The 22,881-nt window shown below is 45.5% G+C and overlaps 1 protein-coding gene across 1 annotated transcript in view; it reads right to left on the bottom strand.

Annotated features, from left to right (window-relative positions):
- Positions 1 to 22,881, bottom strand: part of DNAH2 (dynein axonemal heavy chain 2) — a 2,945,517-nt gene that overhangs the window by 499,913 nt on the left and 2,422,723 nt on the right. The window contains exons 71-72 of the mRNA XM_085638712.1: positions 14,263 to 14,411; positions 6,079 to 6,212 (exon numbers count right to left, since the gene is read on the bottom strand). Of these exons, the coding sequence (XP_085494838.1) occupies positions 6,079 to 6,212; positions 14,263 to 14,411 (283 nt within the window). The remainder of the gene's footprint in view (positions 1 to 6,078; positions 6,213 to 14,262; positions 14,412 to 22,881) is intronic.

The raw sequence follows: 22,881 nt of genomic DNA, 5'->3' as shown, positions 1-22,881 counted from the left end.
AAGTAGTGGGAATAACAACCACGACCTACTTCTGGACCAGGAACACGCTCGATTGCCCCCTTGGCCAAGAGGGCCATAACTTCCTCCTGCAGAAGTTGCAAGTGATCCCCCGAAATTCGGTGGCACTGCGGTGGCATGGCTGGAGGGGTCGCCTCGAAGGGGAAGGAGTAGCCCCTTCGGACGATCTGCAGCACCCACCTGTCTGATGTGATGGTGCGCCAGTGGAGCAGGTGATGGCGAACTCTGCCTCCCACTGGCGTGGAATGGGCCTGAAAGCTCGGACTAGGAGGGCTTTTAGGCGGATGCTGCTGGGGTAGATGTGGACGGACCGGCACGTTGTCCCCCAGTACCGCCTCGGCGGAATCCACGTCCGCGACCACGCGGAGGTTGGTTCTGCGGCCCGTGGCTAGGCGGACGTGAGGGGGAGCCCCTTCCTTGGCCACGAAAGGGATGAAAAGCGGAAGTTTGCGGGCGCGGGCCGAGAGGCCCAAGGACTTGGCCGTAGCCCTGGAGTCCTTAAAGCGCACCCGCGCACTATCCGCTTTGTCGCCAAAAAGGCGACTGCCATCGAAGGGCATGTCCATGAGGGTGCTTTGGACATCCCCAGAAAAACTCGTGGACCGCAGCCAGGCGTGGGGACGAAGCCCCACCGTGGTCGACATTGCCCTACCCAGCGAGTCCGTAGTGTCCAGTCCACATCGGATTGCATGCCGCGCTGCATCCCACCCCTCGGCAAGAGCCTGGGCGAGCCGTGTCCGGGCCTCCTCCGGACACTGGGGCAGCACGTCCTCCACTGTATCCCACAGGGAGTGGGAGTAACGGTCCAAGAGACAAGCGGTGTTACTAGACCGCAGTCCCAAACTAAGGGAGGAGAACAGCTTCTTACCAAACTGTTCTAGTCTCTTGGATTCCCGATCCGGGGGAGCGGACGGGAAGGAGGTCTGGGAAGTAGAGGCCTGGATAACCAGGCTCTCGGGCGTGGCGTGCATGGACAGAAAACTGGGGTCGCCCGGTGCAGGGCGGTGGAGCCGGGCCACGTTCCGGTCCATAGGAGGTACTGTGGAGGGCTTGGACCAGGTGCCCTTCAGAACGTCCACTAGGGCTTCATTAAACTGCAGCAGAGGCTCCGAGGTGCTTGCTGACGGTTGGAGCACTTCTGTGAGGAGGTTAGTCCTCACGGCCACAGCAGGTAGCTCCAGCCCAAGGGCTTCGGCCGCCTTGCGCAGCACCACAGAAAATGCAGCACCTTCCTCCGGAGCCACGGTCGGAGGAGAGATGAAGCCAGTGTCAGGGGAGGTGTCAAGACCACTGGCATCTGCCAGCTCATCTGCCCAGTCCTGTGATAACTGGCCCTGCCGGGCCAGAGGGTCATCAGACCCCTCCCAGTCGTCACCGTCATCCGATTCCTGGTAGACAGGTGGAATGATCGGAGCCGGGCGGATGTTGAAATTGCCACCCATCGGCGTCAGGTGCGGTGCCGGACGGCGCTGCTCCGACGCCGGGCCCGGACCGGGACTGAACCGGGGAACAGCGTTGTCCGAAGGAGGCGCCGGGGGTGGCACCGGAGTCGGCGCCGGCGGAGGGGTCGTGAGGTCGACCGGCTGGGATCCAGGCCTGGATCCCGCGGGGACCTGCGGCGTCAGGACCGGAGTCGACGACGGCGCCGGAGTCGCCGGCTCGCTAGGCCTCCCAGTCGAGCCCGCGGGGCCCGAAGGCGCGCCGGCAGGCATCGACGGCGGAGCCAGGCCTCTCATGGCCGAGAAGAAGGCACTGATCTCCGCCGGAGTCGCGTCAGTCCCAGGGACCAGCGGGTATGGGGACGGACGTGACACCTGCGACTCCGACCGAGCCGCGTGGGTGGTACCATCCGAACCCTCAGCCGAGTCGCGCGACCGGCGAGGGGAGCCCGAACAGCGATGTCACCTTTTGGACTTCTTACTATGCTTCGACTTACCCGAAGACTTGGAACCAGACGAGTGGTGATGGCTGAGGCTCCGCGACCGGTCCCTCGACCGGGACCGTGAACGGCACGGAGCCGATTGCCGGAGCTCAAGTAGCTTGCGGGACCGCTCCAGCCTAGCCTTCAAAGTCAAGGCCCGGCAGTGGAGGCACGACTCGGCATCGTGGTCGGCCCAAGGCAGTAGAGGCACTGGCGGTCCGTAACCGACATCAGTCGGTGACAGGATTCACAAAGTTTAAAACCAGGCATCCTACCGGCACCAGAGTCGAGTCGACGAGAATAGACCAAAAGAGTCCAAAAAGTTTAGTAAAAAAAATGACTAAAAGGGTATGCTCTTCCCGGATCGGCGCTGTCTGGTGCGGAAAAAAGAAGAACTGACGTCAGCACGCGAGGGCGGCGTCTAAGTACTCCGACGACGTCATCCCGGCGCACGACGCCGACGACGGACGCGGAGCCGCAGACGACGCCTAGCGACGCGCAAGGGTATTGCTGACGAAAAATCTTTCCGGATCCAGCCTGACGCCTGGGGATATTCTAAGGTGAGGAATTTAACTAACGTGTTTCTTTCAGATGTAGAAAACATAGGTTATCACTGTTTGTTCTAAATTTAATTGTGAACAAATTTAATTTGTTCTGGTGAAAGATAAGTTAATCCTTCTTCTTAGAAGTTAACAGAAAATCACTGCTGACACGTGGGTAAAACGAGACCCTCCTACCCTACCTATTCCTCTTTCTGTCCTAACAATGTAAACTCAGTTACTGCCCAGTTTGGTCTTTTACTTTCATGTTTCTGTCCTGGGTTTTCTCTACTCCATTTCCTAAAAGTTCCATGTTCAGCTATAGCCTATTGGTGAACTCTGGTGACTTAAGGATCTCAGACTTATAATTACAGGGGCTACCAAGGTTCCCCCAGCCTTGTGACCCTATCTCTCTCATACCAGAGCATCTCAGACTTAAACGCACCATAGATTATCCATGCTCCAGTTGCTTGGATTGGTCTATCATCTTGCTGAGGATTGCTAACAGAAAAGTATCTAGGATTGCCAGTGCTTGCCCAGTTGCTTGACCCTAACTCTCCTGTACCTTGGCATCTCAAACTTACAAATACCAAGGATTGCAAACACCATGATTACCAGTACCCCACAGGCATGTAGCCCTATGTCTTCCGTACCCCTGGATTATAGACTTAGAAGCACCACAGATTACCAGTGCTCGGCTAATGGCATGGCACCACTCTCTCCCATACCTGAGCATCTCAGACTTGTAAATAGTAAGGATTGATATTGCTTCACCAGTTGCTTGACCATATCTGTCCCATACCGGAGGAACTCTTAAAAGCACCATTGATTGCCAATGCTCGACCAATGACCTGGTCCTGTGTCCCCCCAAACCTGAGGAACTCACACTTAGAAGAAAAATGTACTTACCTTCGATAACGCCTTATCTGGTAGAGATTCTATCTAGCGCAGTTTCCTTACCTTAAAATATTCCCCAGGCATCAGACTGGACCTGGAAATTTTCAAACAATCCCCTTAAGCGCCGCTGAGTGGTGTCTTTCTGCATCCTGTGGTGTTGGTGATGTCATCTGTGTCAGAAGTGACTTGTGCAGTGCCTTTATAGGTGCCAACCCAGTGCGCTTCCTCAGTTCTTAACTGTTTTTCCACATCAGAAGCATGGAGTTTAGCTGAGGAAGAATGACTAGTGTGCCAAAGTGAGGTCCTGAAGGATCTCTTTCATGTGGTAAGACAGTACCCAGTGCGGTGAAGATCAATGAATTTGCGGCTAGATATTCTCTACCAGATAAGGCATTACCGAAGGTAAGTAACTTGTTCATTGAATTGGGACTTCTACCACAGATTCCTTACCTTAGAATAGATACCAAAGTAATCTCTTCCCAGAAGTGGGTCTGCAGTCTGTTTTAAACTAAGAAGTCCTGGAGGGCCGGACCGGCAAAAAGCCCATCTCGACGGACCGGACTGTCGAGGCAGTAGTGTTTCGCGAATGTGTGCAGTGATGCACATGTAGCATCCTAACAAATGTGCAGGACTGGTACTCTTTTAGGTAATGTAGTGGTTGCAGCTTTAGCTCTGATGGAATGAGCTCTTGAGCCCTCAGGGGGCTGCTTCTTGGCCATTGCATAGCAGATCTTAATGCAGAGGATGATCAATCGACAGATGGTTCTCTTCTGAATTGCCTTCCCTTTCTTGGTCTCCATAAATCTAACATAGAGTTGATTGTCCACCCAGATATCTTTTGTACAGATCAATGTAGAAAGATAACCCTCTTTTTGGATCCCAGAGGTGGAGTTTCTCCTCTTCCTAAGTAGAATGAGGGGGTAGAAAAAAGGTAGACATGGTGATGTTCGGCCCTTTGTGAAAAGGTGTGGCTACTTTTGGCAAAAAGGAGGCTCTGGTTCTAAGAACCAACTTGTCTACGTAAAATGAAGTGTAAGGAGGGCTAAGTGAAAGAACCTGTAGTTCACTAACCCTCCTGGCATATGTTATGGCTACAAGGATGATGGTTTTGATAGTGAGGAGTCGAACAGAGCAACTGTCCATCAGCTCAAAGTTGAACACATGAGAAAAGTGAGAACGAGATTTAATTCCCATTGGGGCATAATGAAAGGCAAAGGAGGAAACCATGCTGTAAACCTTTAAGGAATCTAATCACAACATGTGGCTTGCACTGGGAAGGTTGGTCCGAAAACCGTAGAAAGCTGGAAATGGCGGACAGAGAATGTATGACGTTACAACGCATTCTTTTACATCGCATGCCATTACATCGCATTTTTAGAAACCATCTTTACAACGCATTCCAATACATCGCATTATACCATTACAACGCATACCATTACAACGCATACCATTACATCGCATTTAAGGTAAGTGTTGGATAGTGTAGTGGTAATAATTACTATTCTAACTCCAGTGAGTGCAACAGTAGGGTAAGTGTTGGATAGTGTACGGGTAAAAATTACTATTCTAACTCCAGTGAGTGCAACAGTAGGTTAAGTGTTGGATAGTGTAAGGGTACTATGTGTTGTAATGGTATGCGTTGTAATGACTTGCGATGTAATGCCTGCGTTGTAGTGACATGCGTTATAATGACATGCGATGTAATGGCTGCGTTGTAATGACATGCGATGTAAAGCATGTTGCGATGTAATGACTGTGTTGTAAAGCTAGTGCGATGTAGTGACTGAGTTGTAAAGGTTGTTTCCCATGGACAGATTTTCCTTGACTGTGCCCAAAGCAAAGCCTTGCCAAAGTAGGGATAGAACAAGCAAGAGAACTTCAGACAGGGGTGCAGACAGAGAATTAACTGATTCAGACGTACTCCACGCATCAAACTTGTCTCATCAGCAGGTGTAAATAGTTATTGAGCATTAACGCCTGCCTGCCAGAATGGCATAAAACAGTTCAGGAGGGAGATCAAACAGAGAATGGGAATGATGTGGAGAAGTCGAACAGCACTTTGATTTCTTGGACTTCTTCTTATGGGTCTTACCTTTAGTAGTTCAGGATTGTGACAAGGACTGATGTGAGCGATGGAGCAGTACCGAGACCTCCTATGTGAACGGGACCTGGAGCAGGACGGAATCGCATGGCGAGCGGCCATGAGCTTCATGGCCCGCTCACGGAGGACTTTGGGGTTCATGTTCATGCACTCCGCGCCCAGGTACCACAGACACACCAATTAGGGGTCTGCCACTGACATATGTTGAAGACAAGCACCACAAGGCTTGAACCAGGTGGGTTTCTTCAGGGACATCTGTGAAAAAATAAAAAAAATGCACACTAAAAAGTCGAAAGAATTCAGTCGAAAAGTGTCTGAGGGGAGCTCATTCCAGGTCTGCGCTGATAGCGTGGACAAAAAGGAACTGAGGTCAGAACGGTAGGGTGATGCTTAGATAGGCATCACGTGCATCAATCACTTCCAGTGTGGAAGGCGCCACTCAGAGCTGAATGATGCCACTTCCCGGCACAAGAGGCGATTTCTCAACAATTTCTGGAGCCAGTCTGACGCCTGGAGAATATTCTAAGGTAAGGAATCTGCGACTAGTAGTCTCTATTAGATATATCATACATTGCCAGTACTTAATCATATCTCTTGCATACCTGAGAATTTCATCCTCAAGCTCCTGTAGTTTTCGCTTGCCAGCCGCAATGTTAATAACCAGAGAATCTTTTTGCTCTTCTAGCTCAGGGCGCTCTTTACGCACCACAATTCCCAGGAGTTGAGCCTCCATGCCCTGAAAAGGAAGAAACGAGAGAAGAGAAGCTATAAAGAGTAGCTGCACAGCTTTCTTTCATTTCACTTATTTACAAAACAAAATAGGAACACTAAAAGTTCAAAGGCTGTCGGTGCACCTTTTCTCTATTTTAGATTTTATTGGTAATCTGAAAAATGGATAAAACATGAACATTTGGCACCTTCGTATAATGATAAAAAAGAGTGATCTGTGATCCCACACAAAGGCGGAAATATTGCTATTTATACATTTTGTTAAGATCTCATGATGGAGAAAGTACTATCAATGACATCTTTGAAATCATCAATGCCTTTTGGGCATTAGTGTTCTGTACAGGTTCACAATCCAATACCTGCTTTCTAGTATGATCTAAAAACCAAAACGTGTTTAGTTTATATAGTTTCAGTTCATTTGGTTTAAGACCTCCAAGGAGATCAACAAAACATTTAAACATACATAAACATAATAATTAATAAAACAATTTAAAATAACAATTTCCATACAATTTTTAAAATACTTTAACCAAAGTTAAAAAAGGTGGTAGAATAAGAGTGTTTCACATGGACTATAGTAGAAAATAATGCTTCTTTAGCGCTTGTGATCCTGTTGTCAGTAAACATTGGATATAAAAGCTTTAAACAACATTTTTTAACAATGCCCAACAAAAAATATCAAGATTTAGATCCTAAATGTGTTCTTTATGCCTCAGACTTGCCGTTCTACCAACAATTGATTTAGGGAAAAGCGCCCCCCCCCCCCGATCGTAATAAAAACACAAACCTCCGTAATTTCTGATCCAGAAGTATTGCTAAATATTTCTAAAGATTTGTTTGTTAACAATGCAGATGTGTTCCTGTCCTGTACAATGCCAGCTTAGAACAATGTGAACTGTTTGCTTTTAAACAGTTTTTTGCAATCCTATTCTTTAGGTCCACTTTGATATATTGTAAATTACCTATAAACATCAACCCGGGACAAACTGTTGTAATGTTGTAATTGTTCATGATTTTTTTTAAACTGGTGTTCAATGCTAGCTCCTATTTACCTAAAGCTTGTAAGGGAGTATTGGAAGCAAGATGTGTTTGGCACATCCAGCCTATTATTTTCCCTAAGCCAATCAAATATCTATTCACTCTGCAAACTTCTTTTTCAAGGGCTTCCACAGGTACAGATCATTTCAAGGAGCATATGCTTTTCAATACATTATCCTCTATTCTATTGAGGAAGAAGAAAGACACCATGTCTCTATGTTTAATTCCATATAAAGGCGTTGGAGGCACCTTCATATTATAAACCTTTAAAAGAAGCAGAAAATGCAATTGCTCAAATATCTGTTAAAGGCATGAATGTCCCCACAGTACAGCAGAACCTTCCAAGATTCATTTTTAAATGGGAACTATTAGACAGATTCTGAGAAAAAGACAAGCTTAAATACTCATCCTAAAATAGCCTTTCTAATACGTCTATACTCCAACAAAAATAGATGCATTTCCGGTTCTTTGAAAAGGAATATGCTACTTACCGGTATGCATCTGTTCTCGGCATTTAGAGCTGCAGATCTATACACTGTGCATAGATCGCCATCTGGTGTTGGGCCTGGATGTTTGCAGTTTGTTTTTCCTCTTGGAAAGTCTTTGGAAGTCACGAGGTCGGTGACTCCTCCTCTGGTTAGTATTGCGCATGGGCTTCGGCTCCATCCTCAGATTGTTTTTCGCCAGCAGGGAATGATGGAGCGTAGTAGTAACAGTAAAGAAACCCATGTGTATTGTATCTAAATAAGATAAGACTGGAACGGATACAGGTAGCCGGGGAGGCGGGTGGGCGTGTATAGATCTGCAGCTCTACATGCCAAGAACAGATGCATACTGGTAAGTAGCATATTTCGTTCGAGGCATATGAGCTGCAGATTATACACTGTGCATAGATTATATAGCAGTACCCAACCCTAGCGGCGACCACCAGCATCCGTTGCAGTTGTTTGAAACAGTGTTTTTAGTACAGCTTGGCCCACACTAGCTTGTTGCTTGGTTTGCACATCTACACAGTAATGTTTCGTGAAGGTGTGCGGTGTTGACCATGTCGCAGCCTTGCAGATGTCATCTAGTGGTATGTTCCCTAGGAAAGCCATAGAAGCCCCTATCTTCCTTGTAGAGTGGGCTTTAGGGGGAACTGATAGCGTTCGTTTTGCTTTGTGGTAGCAAATCTGTATGCATTTTACAATCCACCTAGCTATCCCTGATTTAGAAATAGGGTTGTCTTTGTGTGGTGGGGAGAAGGAGACAAATAGCTGTTTGGTTTTCCTGAAACGTTGTGTCCTCTGGATGTAGTAAAGTAAAGCCCTTTTAACATCCAGTGTGTGTAAAGCCCTTTCCGCAACTGTTTGGGGTTGCGAGAAAAAGACTGGTAATTCTACCGACTGGTTTAGATGGAATGGAGAAATGACTTTGGGTAGAAATTTGGGGTTGGTGCGGAGTACAACCTTGTTGTGATGCATCTGGAGAAAAGGTTCCTGTATAGTGAGTGCTTGTATTTCACTAACCCTTCTGAGGGAAGTGATGGCCACCAGAAAATCTGTTTTCCATGTGAGAAATTGCAGCTCGCATTTATGTAATGGTTCGAAAGGGGGTCCCATTAACCGTGTGAGGACTATATTCAAGTTCCAGACAGGTGAGGGTGGCCCTCTGGGTGGAATTACTCTTTTGAGGCCTTTCATAAAGGCCTTGATGGCAGGCACTTTGAAAAGTGAGAGGTGCTGCCTGTTCTGTAAATAAGCAGCAATTGCAGCGAGGTGTAACCGAATGGAAGTATATGCTAGGTTACACCTTTGTAAATGGAGTAAATAACATATAATGTGCTGTATGGATACATTTAAAGGATTGATTGTGTTGTTGTGGCAGTAAACAACAAATCTTTTCCACTTTGCTGCATAGCACGCTCTAGTAGTAGGGCGTCTAGATTCCCTGATAATGTTCATGCAATCAGGGGGAAGGTTAAGGTATCCGAATTCTAGGACCTCAGGAGCCAGATCGCAAGGTTGAGCTGAGCTGGGTCCGGGTGCCTGATCTCTCCATGGTTCTGGGTTAGGAGGCATGGTGAGAGGTGTAGCTTTTGGTGTGGTACTACAGAGAGTTCCAGCAGTGTGGTGTACCACGGTTGTCTGGCCCATGTTGGAGCTACTAGGATCAGAGTTAGGGAATACTGTTGTAGCTTTCGCACCACTAATGGAATTAGTGGGAGAGGTGGAAAAGCGTATGCAAATTTGTTTGACCAGTTCATCCATATCGCATTGCCTTTGGACAATGGGTGTGGATATCTGGCGGCGAAGCTTGGGCATTTTTTGTTTTCGTGGGTGGCGAATAGGTCTATGTGTGGATGCCCCCACTTCTGAAAGAACGGGTGAAGATTTTGTGGGTGAAGTTCCCACTCGTGGATCTGCTGTGTCTGTCTGCTGAGCAGATCTGCCACAGTGTTTTGGACTCCTGGGACGTGTTGGGCTAGGAGAAAAATCTTTTGTGGAATTGCCCATCTCCATATGCTCTGTGCTAACCGAGAGAGCTGTGGAGAGTGTGTACCCCCCTGTTTTTGAATGTAGTACATGGCAGTCATGTTGTCTGTGCGAATGAGGACTGCCTTGCCTGAAATCGTCTGGAAGGATTTTAGGGCGAGGAAGATCGCCAGTAACTCCAGATGGTTGATGTGGAGTAACTTCTGTTGTGGCGTCCATGTGCCTTGTGCTGTGAGATGTAACAGATGAGCTCCCCAGCCGGAGAGTGATGCATCTGCTGTTAGGATTAGGTTTGTGGTGTTCCACCACTGCAGAGAGCGATGGGTGCGACCGTCTACCAACACCAGATCTGTCAGTTGTCCCTGGGCCTGGTTTCACTGGCGTGCTAAGCACTCTTGGAGTGGACGCATTTGGAGTCTTGCATGGGGCACTATAAAGATGCAAGAGGCCATCATCCCTATGAGCTGCATAAACACTCTTGCTGGGAGAGAGTGTTGACATAGGAATTTTTGACGCAGAGCCTGTATTTTTGCAATCCTGGCAGGATTGGGATAGGCTATGGCTTTTGAGGTGTCTATGGTGGCTCCGAGATATTGTTTTGTGTGTGATGGTACCAGGTGGGATTTTTGATGGTTCACCGTGAAACCTAGCTGGTGAAGTAATCGGACCGTAGCGGCAGTATGTTGCACACATTGTTGGTAGGACGTGGCTTTTATGAGCCAATCGTCCAGATACGGGAAGACGTGAATGTGCTGTCTTCTGAGGTGTGCAGCCACTACTCCAGGCACTTGGTGAAAACCCTTAGTGCTGTTGTTACCCCGAACGGGAGCACCTTGAACTGGTAGTGTTGTCCGTCCACCACAAATCTGAGGTACTTTCTGTGAGACTGGTGTATTGGAATGTGAAAGTATGCGTCTTTCAAATCCAGAGTGGTGAGAAAATCGTTCTGGGAGAGGAGTGGAAGAACCTGTTGAAGGGTTACCATGTGAAAATGGTCTGAATGTATGTAGGTGTTTAGAGGTCTGAGATCTAGGATAGGTCGTAGAGCCTCGTCCGTCTTTGGAATCAGAAAGTACAGGGAGTAGACCCCCAAATTTTGTTGATTTATGGGGACCTGCTCTATTGCCCCTTTTTGCAGGAGGGAGATCACCTCTTGTGTTAGTAGCACAGTATGTTCTTGAGACATAGGGCGGTGCCTGGGTGGAATGTTTGGGGGGGTAGATGTTAATTCTAGGCAATACCCTGAGTGAATAATTTGTGTCACCCATCTGTCTGAGGTGATTGTCTCCCAGACGTGAAGGAAATGTTGTAGTCTGCCCCCGACCGGAGTGGAATGGTCTGGAGGGAGCGGGGGAAAGTCATTGGGCAGGAGGTGTGGCAGAGCGGGCGGTATTTGTCTTGCCTCTGCCCTTATTATTATTGCCTCTGTATCCGCCTCTTTGATAACCATTTGTGAAGGTAGATTGAGGAGGGGATTTGTAGGACGTGGATGCACTATTCGAGGAGTAGCCTCTGCCCGTGCCCCGAAAGGATGAGCGGCGAAAGGAGCGCCTGGGAGTATGTGACTACAGGACTCCCATGGATTTGGCCGTGTCTGTATCTTTTTTCATTTTTTCGAGGGCTTCGTCTACTTTGGGGCCAAATAGATGATCTTGGGCGAATGGGTGGTTTAATATAGAGGCTTGTACCTCCGGTTTAAACCCTGAAACTCTGAGCCAGGCATGGCGACGGAGAAGGACACTGGTGTTTATGGCCCTGGAGGCTGTATCTGCTGCATCTAGGGCACAGCGTATCGAGGTATTAGTGATTGTTTTCCCCTCTTGAATCAGTTCATTAGCCCTAGTCTTGTACTTTTCAGGGAGATGGTGCATGATGGTCTGTAGCTCATCATAGTGCGCCCTGTCGTATCGGGCCAGCAGTGCTTGCGTATTGGCGATACGCCATATATTGGCAGCTTGTGATGCAGTGCGCTTCCCTGACGCGTCTAGGAGCTTGGACACTTTGTCAGGTGGGGGTGCTTCGCCTGACGCCTGAGAATTTGAGCGCTTCCTAGCTGTAGATACCACTAGGGAATCCAATGGTGCAGGGCCTTTAATGTAAGAAGGGTCTGTGGGGGCGGCTTTGTATTTCTTCTCTATACGAGGATTTAGGACCCTGGCCCTGACTGGGTCTTTAAAAACCTCAGGGGCATGTTTAATTACGCCCTTTATCATAGGTAGAATGGCAGTAGACCTATGTGTATCGTCAAAGGTGTCTAGGAGAAAATCCTCCTCCACTGGGTCCGTATGTAACTCCACCCCGTGGTAGTGGGCCGCCCGTTGTAACAAATGGTGAAAACCCAAGGAATCTTCAGGTGGGGATGGCCTAGATGGGTAAAGGTCATGCTGTGGGACATCTGGGATGTCCGGATTGTTATAATCATCCCATGGGTCTGGAGATCCAGTAGGGGTGGGGTCTTGTGGCACATCTGCTGGATCATAATAAGGGTCTCCCAAATCGTCTGGGACAGGAGACAAGGTGGGGAACGATGAGGTGGGGGGGTGGAGGTGGAGAGGGTGGAGGAGGTGGAGGAGGTGGGGAAGGCACCCTGAAAGGAGAAGTAGCAATGTCCTTTCTCTTTGGAGGTGGAGGTGGAGCCGGCTTGTCTAAGTGTCTCTTTTTTTAAGACAATGTCAAGTGTCCAGTTTTTGGATCCTTGGTGACTGTTTTTTGCAGAGGATCCGGTGTGAAGAGTTCCTGCGACACTGGTTGTTCGGTCGGCGCCGAAGGTTTCGGGGCCGACGGTCTTTTAGGCTTATCGAAGCCGTGCTTCTTTGGGACCTCCGATTTTTTGGTCGGTGCCGAAGAAGGTCTCGGCACGGGGAGTGTCGGTGCCGAGGGCCTTGTGATGTTTGGTCGGCGCCGGAGGAGCAGGTTTCGACACCGAAGACTTCGGTGCCGGGTTCGGTGTGGAGGTGGAGGCCGATTTTTTCATCGGTGCCGAAGGGTGTTTCTCGGCACCGGTGGTCGGCTGGCTCGAGCCCGAGCTGCCGGAAGGCTTAATAGGCTTCTTTACCGGGCCCGAAGGTGGGGTGTGAGAAGCAGTGTCCTTAGTCTTGCCTAGGCCCGGAGGCGAAAGTGTGACCGAAGCCTTTTTTGGTATCGGCGTGGGCGTGGGAGGGGGAATTGTACTCATGACCCGCTGCGCCGGGGTGATGTCCTCCATCTGAGTCGTCGGCCTCGGAAGCGCTGACGAGGTCGTCATCCTCCTGTTCGATGTCCTGCTGTCCCGGAGCTTCGACGTCGTCCCCGAAGATGTTGACTAGAGCGGAGGTCGAGGAGTGCGCCATGTTGTGTCTAGCCCGTCGATCTCGAATGGTCTTTTTGAGCGAAAAGACTTGCAGGCGGGACAGTCTCGGGCCTCGTGTTCTGGGGAGAGGCAGAGGTTGCACACCTCATGAAGATCGGTGTGGGGAAACTTGGACCCACATCGAGGGCACTTCTTGAAGGGAGTTCTTTCCATCAGCCGAGACCGGAGCCGGAATAGGCCCGAAGGCCGCCGTCGACGACCGGAATCGAAGAAGTGCCGAAGAGAAGATGAGTAAGATGATTTATTATCTTTGAAGAAGCTCGATGAGCGAGGATTTGTGCGTTGATCGGTGAACTGGGAAGTTCGGAACCGGAGCGCGAAGTATTACATCCGAGCCCGATGGCGGAAAAAAACAATCTGAGGATGGAGCCGAAGCCCATGCGCAATACTAACCAGAGGAGGAGTCACCGACCTCGTGACTTCCAAAGACTTTCCAAGAGGAAAAACAAACTGCAAACATCCGGGCCCAACACCAGATGGCGATCTATGCACAGTGTATAATCTGCAGCTCATATGCCTCGAACAATAAATTTCTTATACTTAGAAACTATTGAGGTGCTGTTTCGTATATATCGATAAAGTATCGCAGTGACACTGGAATGCAATCTCAATGAGATTGAAAGCAATTGTATCATTAGCATACATTCCAGTTGGACTGAAATGGAGACCGAGTCTGCGGGAACTTTCTTATGTGCTAAACATTTGCGGAATATTATGTAGGTACAAAACAGAAGGACAAGTGGAACCCTTGTTTTAATCCATATTGTCTTTCAGTTTATGAAGTCAAAATGCTATCTGCTGCTAGTAACACTCTTGAGCAGACCACGTATTAGAAAGCAAGGCAATGAGTTTCAAAAGCCCAGGGGGAAGCTTCACATAAGCCATTTTGCATCAGAGACTAAGTGCACACCTTTTCTATCCATTAGTGTTAGGCCTCACAATTGGTAACTTTTTATCTTCTACAATGATCTTCTACCAACTATACTTCTTCTCACTGTAGTTATTTTTAAAGGAAACTGCATTTGCACCGAGTCTCTTTTTTGCATCATTTGTTTATTTAAAGAGAAGAAACAATGGCATGATACAGTGATGCACTGATTCTCTTAGAAGCTCATTAGATTAGCATGTCACAGTATCATTCATGCACATGGCCAAGTTTTAGTTTTCTAACGTATGATGAGGCAAGAAAAACTCACCTGTTGCTTGACTGCAAAGTTGACAATTGTGGTTTTGGAAGAGGCCTCAGGGGTATAATGTGGATTGGACAATTTTGTAGTGATATAGAAACGGAAAGCAGGATTGTACTCAATTTCCTTGTCGCCAATCTTTATTTGTAGCCGTCCAGCTGTATGACAAATGGAAAAGAATAAAAACTTCAACCTGGGACACATCACAAAATATATATGACAACTTTGTAGGAGCAAAGATACACACTGTTTATGCACTAATTAGGAGACCCGCTGGACATCCAAGCTGTTCACATTTAATTTTACTTGTGCAAGCCAAAGCAGGACAAGGTTTTTTTGTATAAATGGCTGCAGTTTAGTGATACAGAGCTTGACTGAAGCAAGAACATAGGTCACAGGCTTGTTGCAAAATATCACTGAGCAGGTGACCATGACCACGAGGGAAGACAGCAAGACAACAAGTTATCTAGAGAGATATAGGTGAAAGCAAATGCAGGGCATGCTGATGCATTCAGTTCAGAAAACAAATGGCACAGAAAGTGTGCAGAAATTACAGGTTTCTGTTATTTAGTGCATACAATGTCAAGGGGAGACCTCAGTACATCAAAGAGGTTACTTTCTCCAAATAATTTCAAGCAGATGTATTAACCTCAAAGAATAAGAGACTGCTGTACATCTCAACCATACCAAAAAAACACACAGGTCTCTACCAAGTTGGTCAGGGCAGAGTGGGATATCCAATATGAGATTAGTATTTTAATAAGAACTTTAAGGGCTTTGAATTTTAATAATTAATCTGTCATTTCACAATTCTTTTTACTTTCTTACTGTTCATTTTATTGGGAGAGTCAGAGTTTATTTTAGGCTATGATTTGTATTCTTTGATGACAAATGGTGAATGACAGCTCTTTTGGGGGCCGACATCAAGTTGCTATGGCTCTGTCTAATGTCAAGTTCAAGGAGTGATGTCATAGTATGATGTCTGGTTCCACAAATGATGTCACAGTCTGGACTCAAGCTCCAGAAGCAATGTCACAGTCTGCTCTATGTATTCACTCCATTTTGTAACATCAGTCGCATAAGATGCATGTGTAGCTTGCATTGCTTGAAATGTGACGTGCGCAGCATGAGATGGGCACAAAGAGTAACAGTCATCATTAACTGTTTTTATTCACAGGTTGGACATCAGATCAAAAGACCGGATTGAGGCTAAGTATATACCAGGCCGGTTTTAGGTGCAGTACTCTGCACACTTTCAAACAAAAAAAAAGGTAGAACCTTATAAAATTCCAGGGAGGAAATCTGAATTGCCCTGAAGAAAGCCCAGGAGTCACTGGGGCCAGTTTTCAAGGACTAAAACATATTGGCATTAGGGTCATAGGAACGTTGTATCCTCACCACCCTACTTCTTATCACTTTTAATATCCCCATTCACTCCACTAATGAAGGGATAGGATTTTTAATCTTTAAACCTCCTGGACTACTTCTCCTAAGTGCTCCCTGAAATACGGTCGAGCCCACCCTGACCTTAAGGAGTCAGGGTGAACCCGACGATGAAGCGTGACACTACTAGAGTGTGTGACGGTTGTATAACAAAAAGGAATTTTTTCCTTCACTGCCACTAAGTGGATGGTGTACCACCTGTCAAGAGTAGTGCCTCGCGTAACATACAGTAACAGGGTGGGATACTTTTTTGTCTGTTAGTCTTAAATAGGGAGGATGTATCCCTCTAGCTCCTCTTCAACCAGCGGAAGAATCTCTCCACTCTTCTGGCTCGAATTAGGGTGTCACCACCCCTTTTTCCGAAGTCAAGACTTATCTGAAATGTGACCTGGCCATCTCAGTCCTTTCAATTTGATAGAATGAATACAATTAAATATAGTAATAATAATTATCATCAAACTGCAAAGAGACAATTTCTTTCCTTGTGTGCTCATCATAAATGGTTAATATTATTAATATACGTAGCTGTAATAAAATCCATAGAGTGAGGGATTACGAAGTTCAAGGTAGAGTACACCATATTTTAATTATTTGAAATAAAACTCTGTTTCTAATAGATATTCCTAACTGTACATTACTCACCTTGTGGAATACCCCTAGGCGTCAAACTGGATCTGCAGATTATTTTAAATACTGATTCCACGCACAAGTAGGTGGCATCATGCAGCTCTGTGTCAGTTTTGCCCCACCCCGGAAGTGATGCCAGAGCCACATGTATGCTTCACCCTTGCTCGCTGCCATCAGTTTCTTTCTTTCCGTGCCTTCGGATGTGGATCCAGAGCTCACTCCCATAACTTTTTCTAGTCTTATTGACAAGTTTTTGACAACTATTTTCTCTATAGAGTGCAGATTATGTCCCATCCAAGACTGCAGGCTTTAAGCCTTGAAGGTACTGTCAAAAGCAGACGTCGGTGAAAGATGCCAACCAGGTATGGCTCTGGTGGAATCACCGAAAAAATAGCGATTACAAAAATATCGTGACAAAAATATCAAAGTCAAGAATATCGACATCCTATCTACATCATGTTAAGTACAAAAATATCAAGAAAAAAATATCGATGTCAAAAACATCGTTGTAAAAAATATAGTTTTTTTAAATGTTAAGAAATAATGTAAAATAAAGTAAATAACACGGAAATTTTAAAAGCAACGTAGTTAAAAATATTTTAAAATGTTTAAAAATAATAACTAATACATATATTGTTAAAATAAATTAAACATACATATGAAATATGATATATATACTTAATAATATTCATAAATAATTATTTTAATAACTTATAAATTGTTAAAACATTTTATAAACTATAAATACATATATGCACATACAAAAATAATATAAATAAAAAATATATATAACAAATTAAAAAACGACAATATTTTTAATGTTTTTAAAATAAATAATACACAACATTAACTAAAACAATACAGAAAAAATATTGGATAGGGGAGAGAAAAAAATTAATATTCCCACTCCAAAGAGTGCAACAGTAGGGAAAGTGTTGGATAGCGTAGGGGTACAAATTACAATGCCAACTCCACAGAGTGTAACAGCAGGGAAAGTGTTGGATAACATAGGGGTAAAAATCACTATTTCCACTCCAGTGAGTGCAACAGTAAGGAAAGTGTTGGACAGCGTAGAGGTAAAAATGACTATTCCCACACCAGAGAGTGCAACAGTAGGGAAAATGTTGACTAGCGAAGGGGTTAAAATTGCTATTCCAACTCCAGAAAGTACAACAGTAGGGAAAGTGTTGGATAGCGTAGGGGTAAAAATTGCTATTCTAACTCCAGAGAGTGCAACAGTAGGGAAAGTGTTGGATAGCGTAGGGGTTATAATTACTATTCCAACTCCAGAAAGTGCAAAAGTAGGGAAAGTGTTAGATAGCGTAGGGGTAAAAATTACTATTCCAACTCCAGGGAGTGCAACAGTAGGGAAAGTGTTGGATAGCGTAGGGGTAAAAATTACTATTCCCAATCCAGAGAGTGCAACAGTAGGGAAAGTGGTGGATAGCGTAGGGGTAAAAATTACTATTCCCACTCCAGAGAGTGCAACAGTAGAGAAAGTGTAGGATAGCGAAAGGGTTAAAATTACTATTCCCACTCCAGTGAGTGCAACAGTAGGGAAAGTGTTGGATAGAGTAGGGATACAAATTACTATTCCAACTCCAGAGAGTACAACAGTAGGGAAAGTGTTGGATAGCGTAGGGGTAAAAATTACTATTCCCACTCCAAAGAGTGCAACAGTAAGTAAAGTGTTGGATAGCATAGGGGTAAAAATTACCATTCCCACTCCGGAAACTGCAACAGTATGGAAAGGGGTTAAAAATAACATAAGGGTCGATTAGGATGGCGGGCGGATGACCAGCAGCGGCCATCCGCCCGCCATTGAAAGCCGGGAAACTGCCGGTTCGATTAGCATTGCGGTCGTGATCGCGGCAGTGTGATTTTCCGCCCGCCACATTTCCGCCGGTTGCAGTCCGCCCGCTTGCCTTGCGGGCGGAGCTGGACCGCTACAATTGTTGTGGATCAGGGCCAAGGATGCCGGCGGTAGCCAGCCTTTCCGCTGCGGTTGGACCACCATTGAAAGGCGGAGACTGGTTCCGGGGGCCCAATGCGGGACCCCAATGTGTTTGGGGGGGTGTGGGTGCACTAGGGGGTACCATTTCCCTGTACCAGATGGCATGCACTGTCCAGTGCCTGCCACGCAGTGCAGGGAATTGCAGGACATGCTCCTTTTCACATCGCGGCGGTGCTGCTGGCAGCAGCAACCGCAGCAATGTTAACTGCCGGAATCCGACAGCTGCGGTCCAATTTCGACTGCGGAGCATACTAATTGGATTGGCGGTCCTAGAGGGCGGTCTTTTCCCGCTACCATGGAGGTCGGAGTGATTTTCCGACCGCCAACCTAATGGGCCCCATAGTTATCAATTAAATTATTTTTTTAATTAAATAATGATTTCTTCATAAATTAAAAATAAATTAAACATACCAATAAATTAAAATTAATAATTACTTTAATAACATTAAATTACTTCCCACCCTATTCGCCAATAAACACACAACCCACTCAGCATAAAATTGAAAACAATTGATATGATTATCAATTAATCAATTATTAGAAAATAATTACCAATTAATAATTAATGAAAAATAAGTTAATCAATACCAATAAAAATAATTAATACAAATGAATTACCAATTAATAATTAAATTAATTATCAATACCAATAAATAATAATAAATAATTACTTAATTATAATAAATTACATCCAACCCTATTCTCCCATAAACACACAACCCACTCCTAAACTAAATTAACACAATTAATATATTGATCAATTAATTAATAAAAATAATTACCAATTAATAATTAATAAACAAATTAATTATAAATACCAAAAAATAACAATTATTAATTGATTTATTATACTTGAGTTACTTACCACCCTATTCCATTATAAAGCCACAACCCGCTCCATTAAAAAAGGTATACAATTAATTATCAATTAATCAATTAATACAAATTAATTAGCAATTAATAATCAATTAAAAATAAATTAACAATACCAATAAATAAAAATAATAATTACTTAATTACAATTCAATTACTTCCCACCCTATTCCCCTATAAACCCACAGCCCGCTACAGAACTAAAATGCAAAATTTAATTAAAAATAATTAATAATTTCTAAAAATTATGAATTAATTTACTATAATTAAATTACTTCCCACCCTATTCCCCTATAAATCCACAAACCGCTACGGTACTAAAATGCAAAATTTAATTTAAAAAAAAAAAAAAAAGGACTAACTTCTAAACAATTAATACATATATTTTCAAAAAAATACAAAACATAACCAAACATGTGGAACAAATACATATAAAATACATACTAAAATACATAACACTAACAAAAACATCGATATTATTGACATTGCTTACCTTTAGGTCGATATTCTGGTCACCAATATTCTTGATGTCGATATTCTGTCTCTACGATATTTAAAACTCGATATTAATGTAGGTCGATTAAAAAAACTCGAAATTTTGTCTGTGCACCGCTCTGGTGCCTAGCCTCTTAGGATGACTCCCAAGTCTTGCGGGGATTGCGCATGAATGAGTCCCAAAGTGATCTGGAACAATAAAGCCAAGGTCTAAGTACCAGAATTGGTCAAAGTCAAGGATGCTGACCCATACCCGTTCTTGAATCCTTTCCAGCAAAAGGTCCTATTCACACTCCACATTGTAAGGTAAGTCTAAATAAAAAAGAAACACAATAAGATGAAGCCTAATTATTTCTCGTTTTGCCACTTTAGTCAGGAATAGGTACATGGGTGTCAAGGTGCCTCCTGATCTCAGTACTGGTCCTCTACCAAGGGACCGATTCTACAGCTTATAACAATGCAACCTGAATTAGAAGGTCCATCTGAAACTCCACAAGTTGAGGGCTTCAAGGAAGCCATGTTGAGTATTTTTGGCACCCTTCTGACTCCCTTTGGCTCACCTTCTGGCCCAAAGCATATGAGAAGGCCAACAAGTGGGCTACCATCGGCATATCTGTCGTTGATGCCTTCTGCGCCTCTTGACTCTGTTGCTGTGTCTTCCCTAAATCCGAAGCCGACGCTCACCCTGACTTCAAATCCAGCTCCAAGATCTTTGCCTGTCCTGGTGCATCAGAGCCACCAACGCCAGAGGAAGAAGTATTATCTTATCGGATTTGGAAGCAAACCCAATACCACCTCGACTGAAGTCCCCCACTTCACAACATTTAGCGCAGCTGGTACAATCTCTTCACATTGATTTTGTTTCAGATTCAGAACACAGCCAACATGATGATGGAGAATAGGGGGTGATGTTTCCCACTATTATGATGAGGACAGTCTTTTCATGTACCTTTAAGATGCCACTGGTGAGACATTTCCTGCAATACTAGGTTTAACTTATGTTGACTTCATTTTGCTGGCTTTAGGACCCTGCAAACTTTACCATTACCAGTGTTAAAGTGCTTGTGCTCTCTTCTTATCGTACACCCAACCTAGAGTTTGAAAATTAAATGCTACTAGTGGGACTGCAGCACTGATGGAGTCCCCTCCTTAAGTAGCCCTTTAAACATGCCTCAGGCCTGCCATTGCAGCCTATGTGTGCAGTTTTAAACTGCCATTTTGACCTGGCAAAATAAACTTTTTACCAGGCCCAAACCTTCCTTTTTATAACATATATCACCCCTAGGGTAGGCCCAGAAAAGCCCACAGGGCAAGATGTCCTGGTAGTGAAAAGAAAAACTCTTACATTTGTTTTGCTACTGCAAGGTCTACTTCTCCCATAGGATAAGGTCTCCTTATTACATTTAATAAGTGATAACTTTTATTTGGGAGCGGGAGAACAGGTCAAATTTGGTGTCTAAAGATGTGTAAGTTAATGCCCTCTTTAACAGTAAATTTGGATTTTTAGTCACAATCTTCAAAATGCCAATTATAGAAAGTTGGCATTTTCTTGTCCTGACCATTAGGTGCCTGCAGCCTGTTCCAGGGTGTAGGGGCCTGGCACACTCATTCAAGTCATGCACCTTGCACTAATCCAGGCAACCCTTATGGGGGTTTTAGTGGTCTTTGATAACCTTAGAAAGCTCTCAAAGTGGAAGCTGTGGAGAGAAGACCCCGGGCTTATCTTGAAGGAGTGTTAAGCAGCTCGTTTTACTAATTTAATCTGTAGTGTAAATTAGATTAAAAGAAACAACACAGTGTTTAGAAAAAATAAGTCTATTTATTACAACACAATACCACTATCACATTGGTATATCTCCTACCCAGAGATATCAACACAATACAAAAAATATTTCAAAAGCAATGAGGTAAGTAGCACGAAATACAGTGGTCTTCAGGGTGAGACAACACCAGAGACTTAGAAAGTTGAATTCGAACTACAAAGGAGAACAGGACTTGGACCAGAAGACCCAGAGGAGCAGCGTGGAAACACAGCCGCGTCCCCAATGGAAGTCAAAGGAGAAGTTGCGGTTGCAGTTTTGAAAAAGAAGGACCTTTCCCAAAGGACCCTGAAGAAACCCTTTGGAAGACAGAAGGTTGGAGAAACATCCCACCCGTGGATGCCCCAGGGAACCAGGTTACCTACATCAGGGAAGCCGGGTGCATAGGGGTGAAGTGATGTCGGAACCTGCGGTAAACAACAAGGGACAACTTCAAAGACTATGCCGCTGGAGAAGACTGTAAAGGAGTCCGGTGGAATCCACGGGTGGATTCTGGAAGTGATGAACCGGCAAACAGGGGGGCCAGAATCTATGTCATTCGGAGGTGACCAGGAGGCACGTAGACACAATGCTCACCGATGTCGGGAGGTTCTGAAGAGAAAACAGTGACCTTGTCGCTGCAGCTCTGAGGACCAGGCAATGCTGAAGAAGACCAGGAGCCATGCATGAGCTGTCCCATGTCGGAGACTAGATGGTCGGTGTCCGGCGGGAGCACCAACAAGCCTTGGTAGCCGCAACTGGCGTGGTAGACAAAAAAGTCTCAACGTTGGGACCAGCAAGGTCCAAGAGACTTACCAACAGCAGGAGGGTCAGAGCAGGCCTGGAGCAAGCAGGGGTGCACACTGAAGCACGAGAACTCCCTCAGGAGGACCCATAGGAGGAAGGCACAGGGTCACAAGATGACCTCGAGCAGCTCACCAAAGATGAAGACCCAAGGTGCAGAGGATGCGGTGAGGACGCTGATCTTGGAGGGGAGAGATGCTGGAGGCTGCAGCTTCTTGTAGCCCGCAGAGCTCTAGAGTGCAGAGCCAACAAGCCTTGGCAACAGCAAGTCGACTTGGTGAGCAACAGTTTTGGTCCCAGCGGTTCAGATGAGGGATACTGGCTTCAAAAATGCAGAGAGACAGGTTAGGCCTCGAGGGAGTTGCAGAACCACCACCTGTGTTGCTGGGCCTCGGGAAGTCTGCAGGACGACAGGAGCAGCAGACTGGTCAGCTTTGTTGCGGAGCTTGCAGATGCAGGGGAGTAACTCCTTCACTCCAAGGGAGATTTCTTCAGATGTCCTTGATCCCCACAGGTCTGTTGAAGAACCTGGACGAAGTACAGACACAGACGATGAAGAAGACTTGAAGAACT

The sequence above is a fragment of the Triturus cristatus genome, chromosome 12 (assembly GCF_964204655.1).
Source record: "Triturus cristatus chromosome 12, aTriCri1.1, whole genome shotgun sequence".
NCBI lineage: Eukaryota > Metazoa > Chordata > Amphibia > Caudata > Salamandridae > Triturus > Triturus cristatus.
This window is presented reverse-complemented; position numbering and strand designations above follow the sequence as displayed.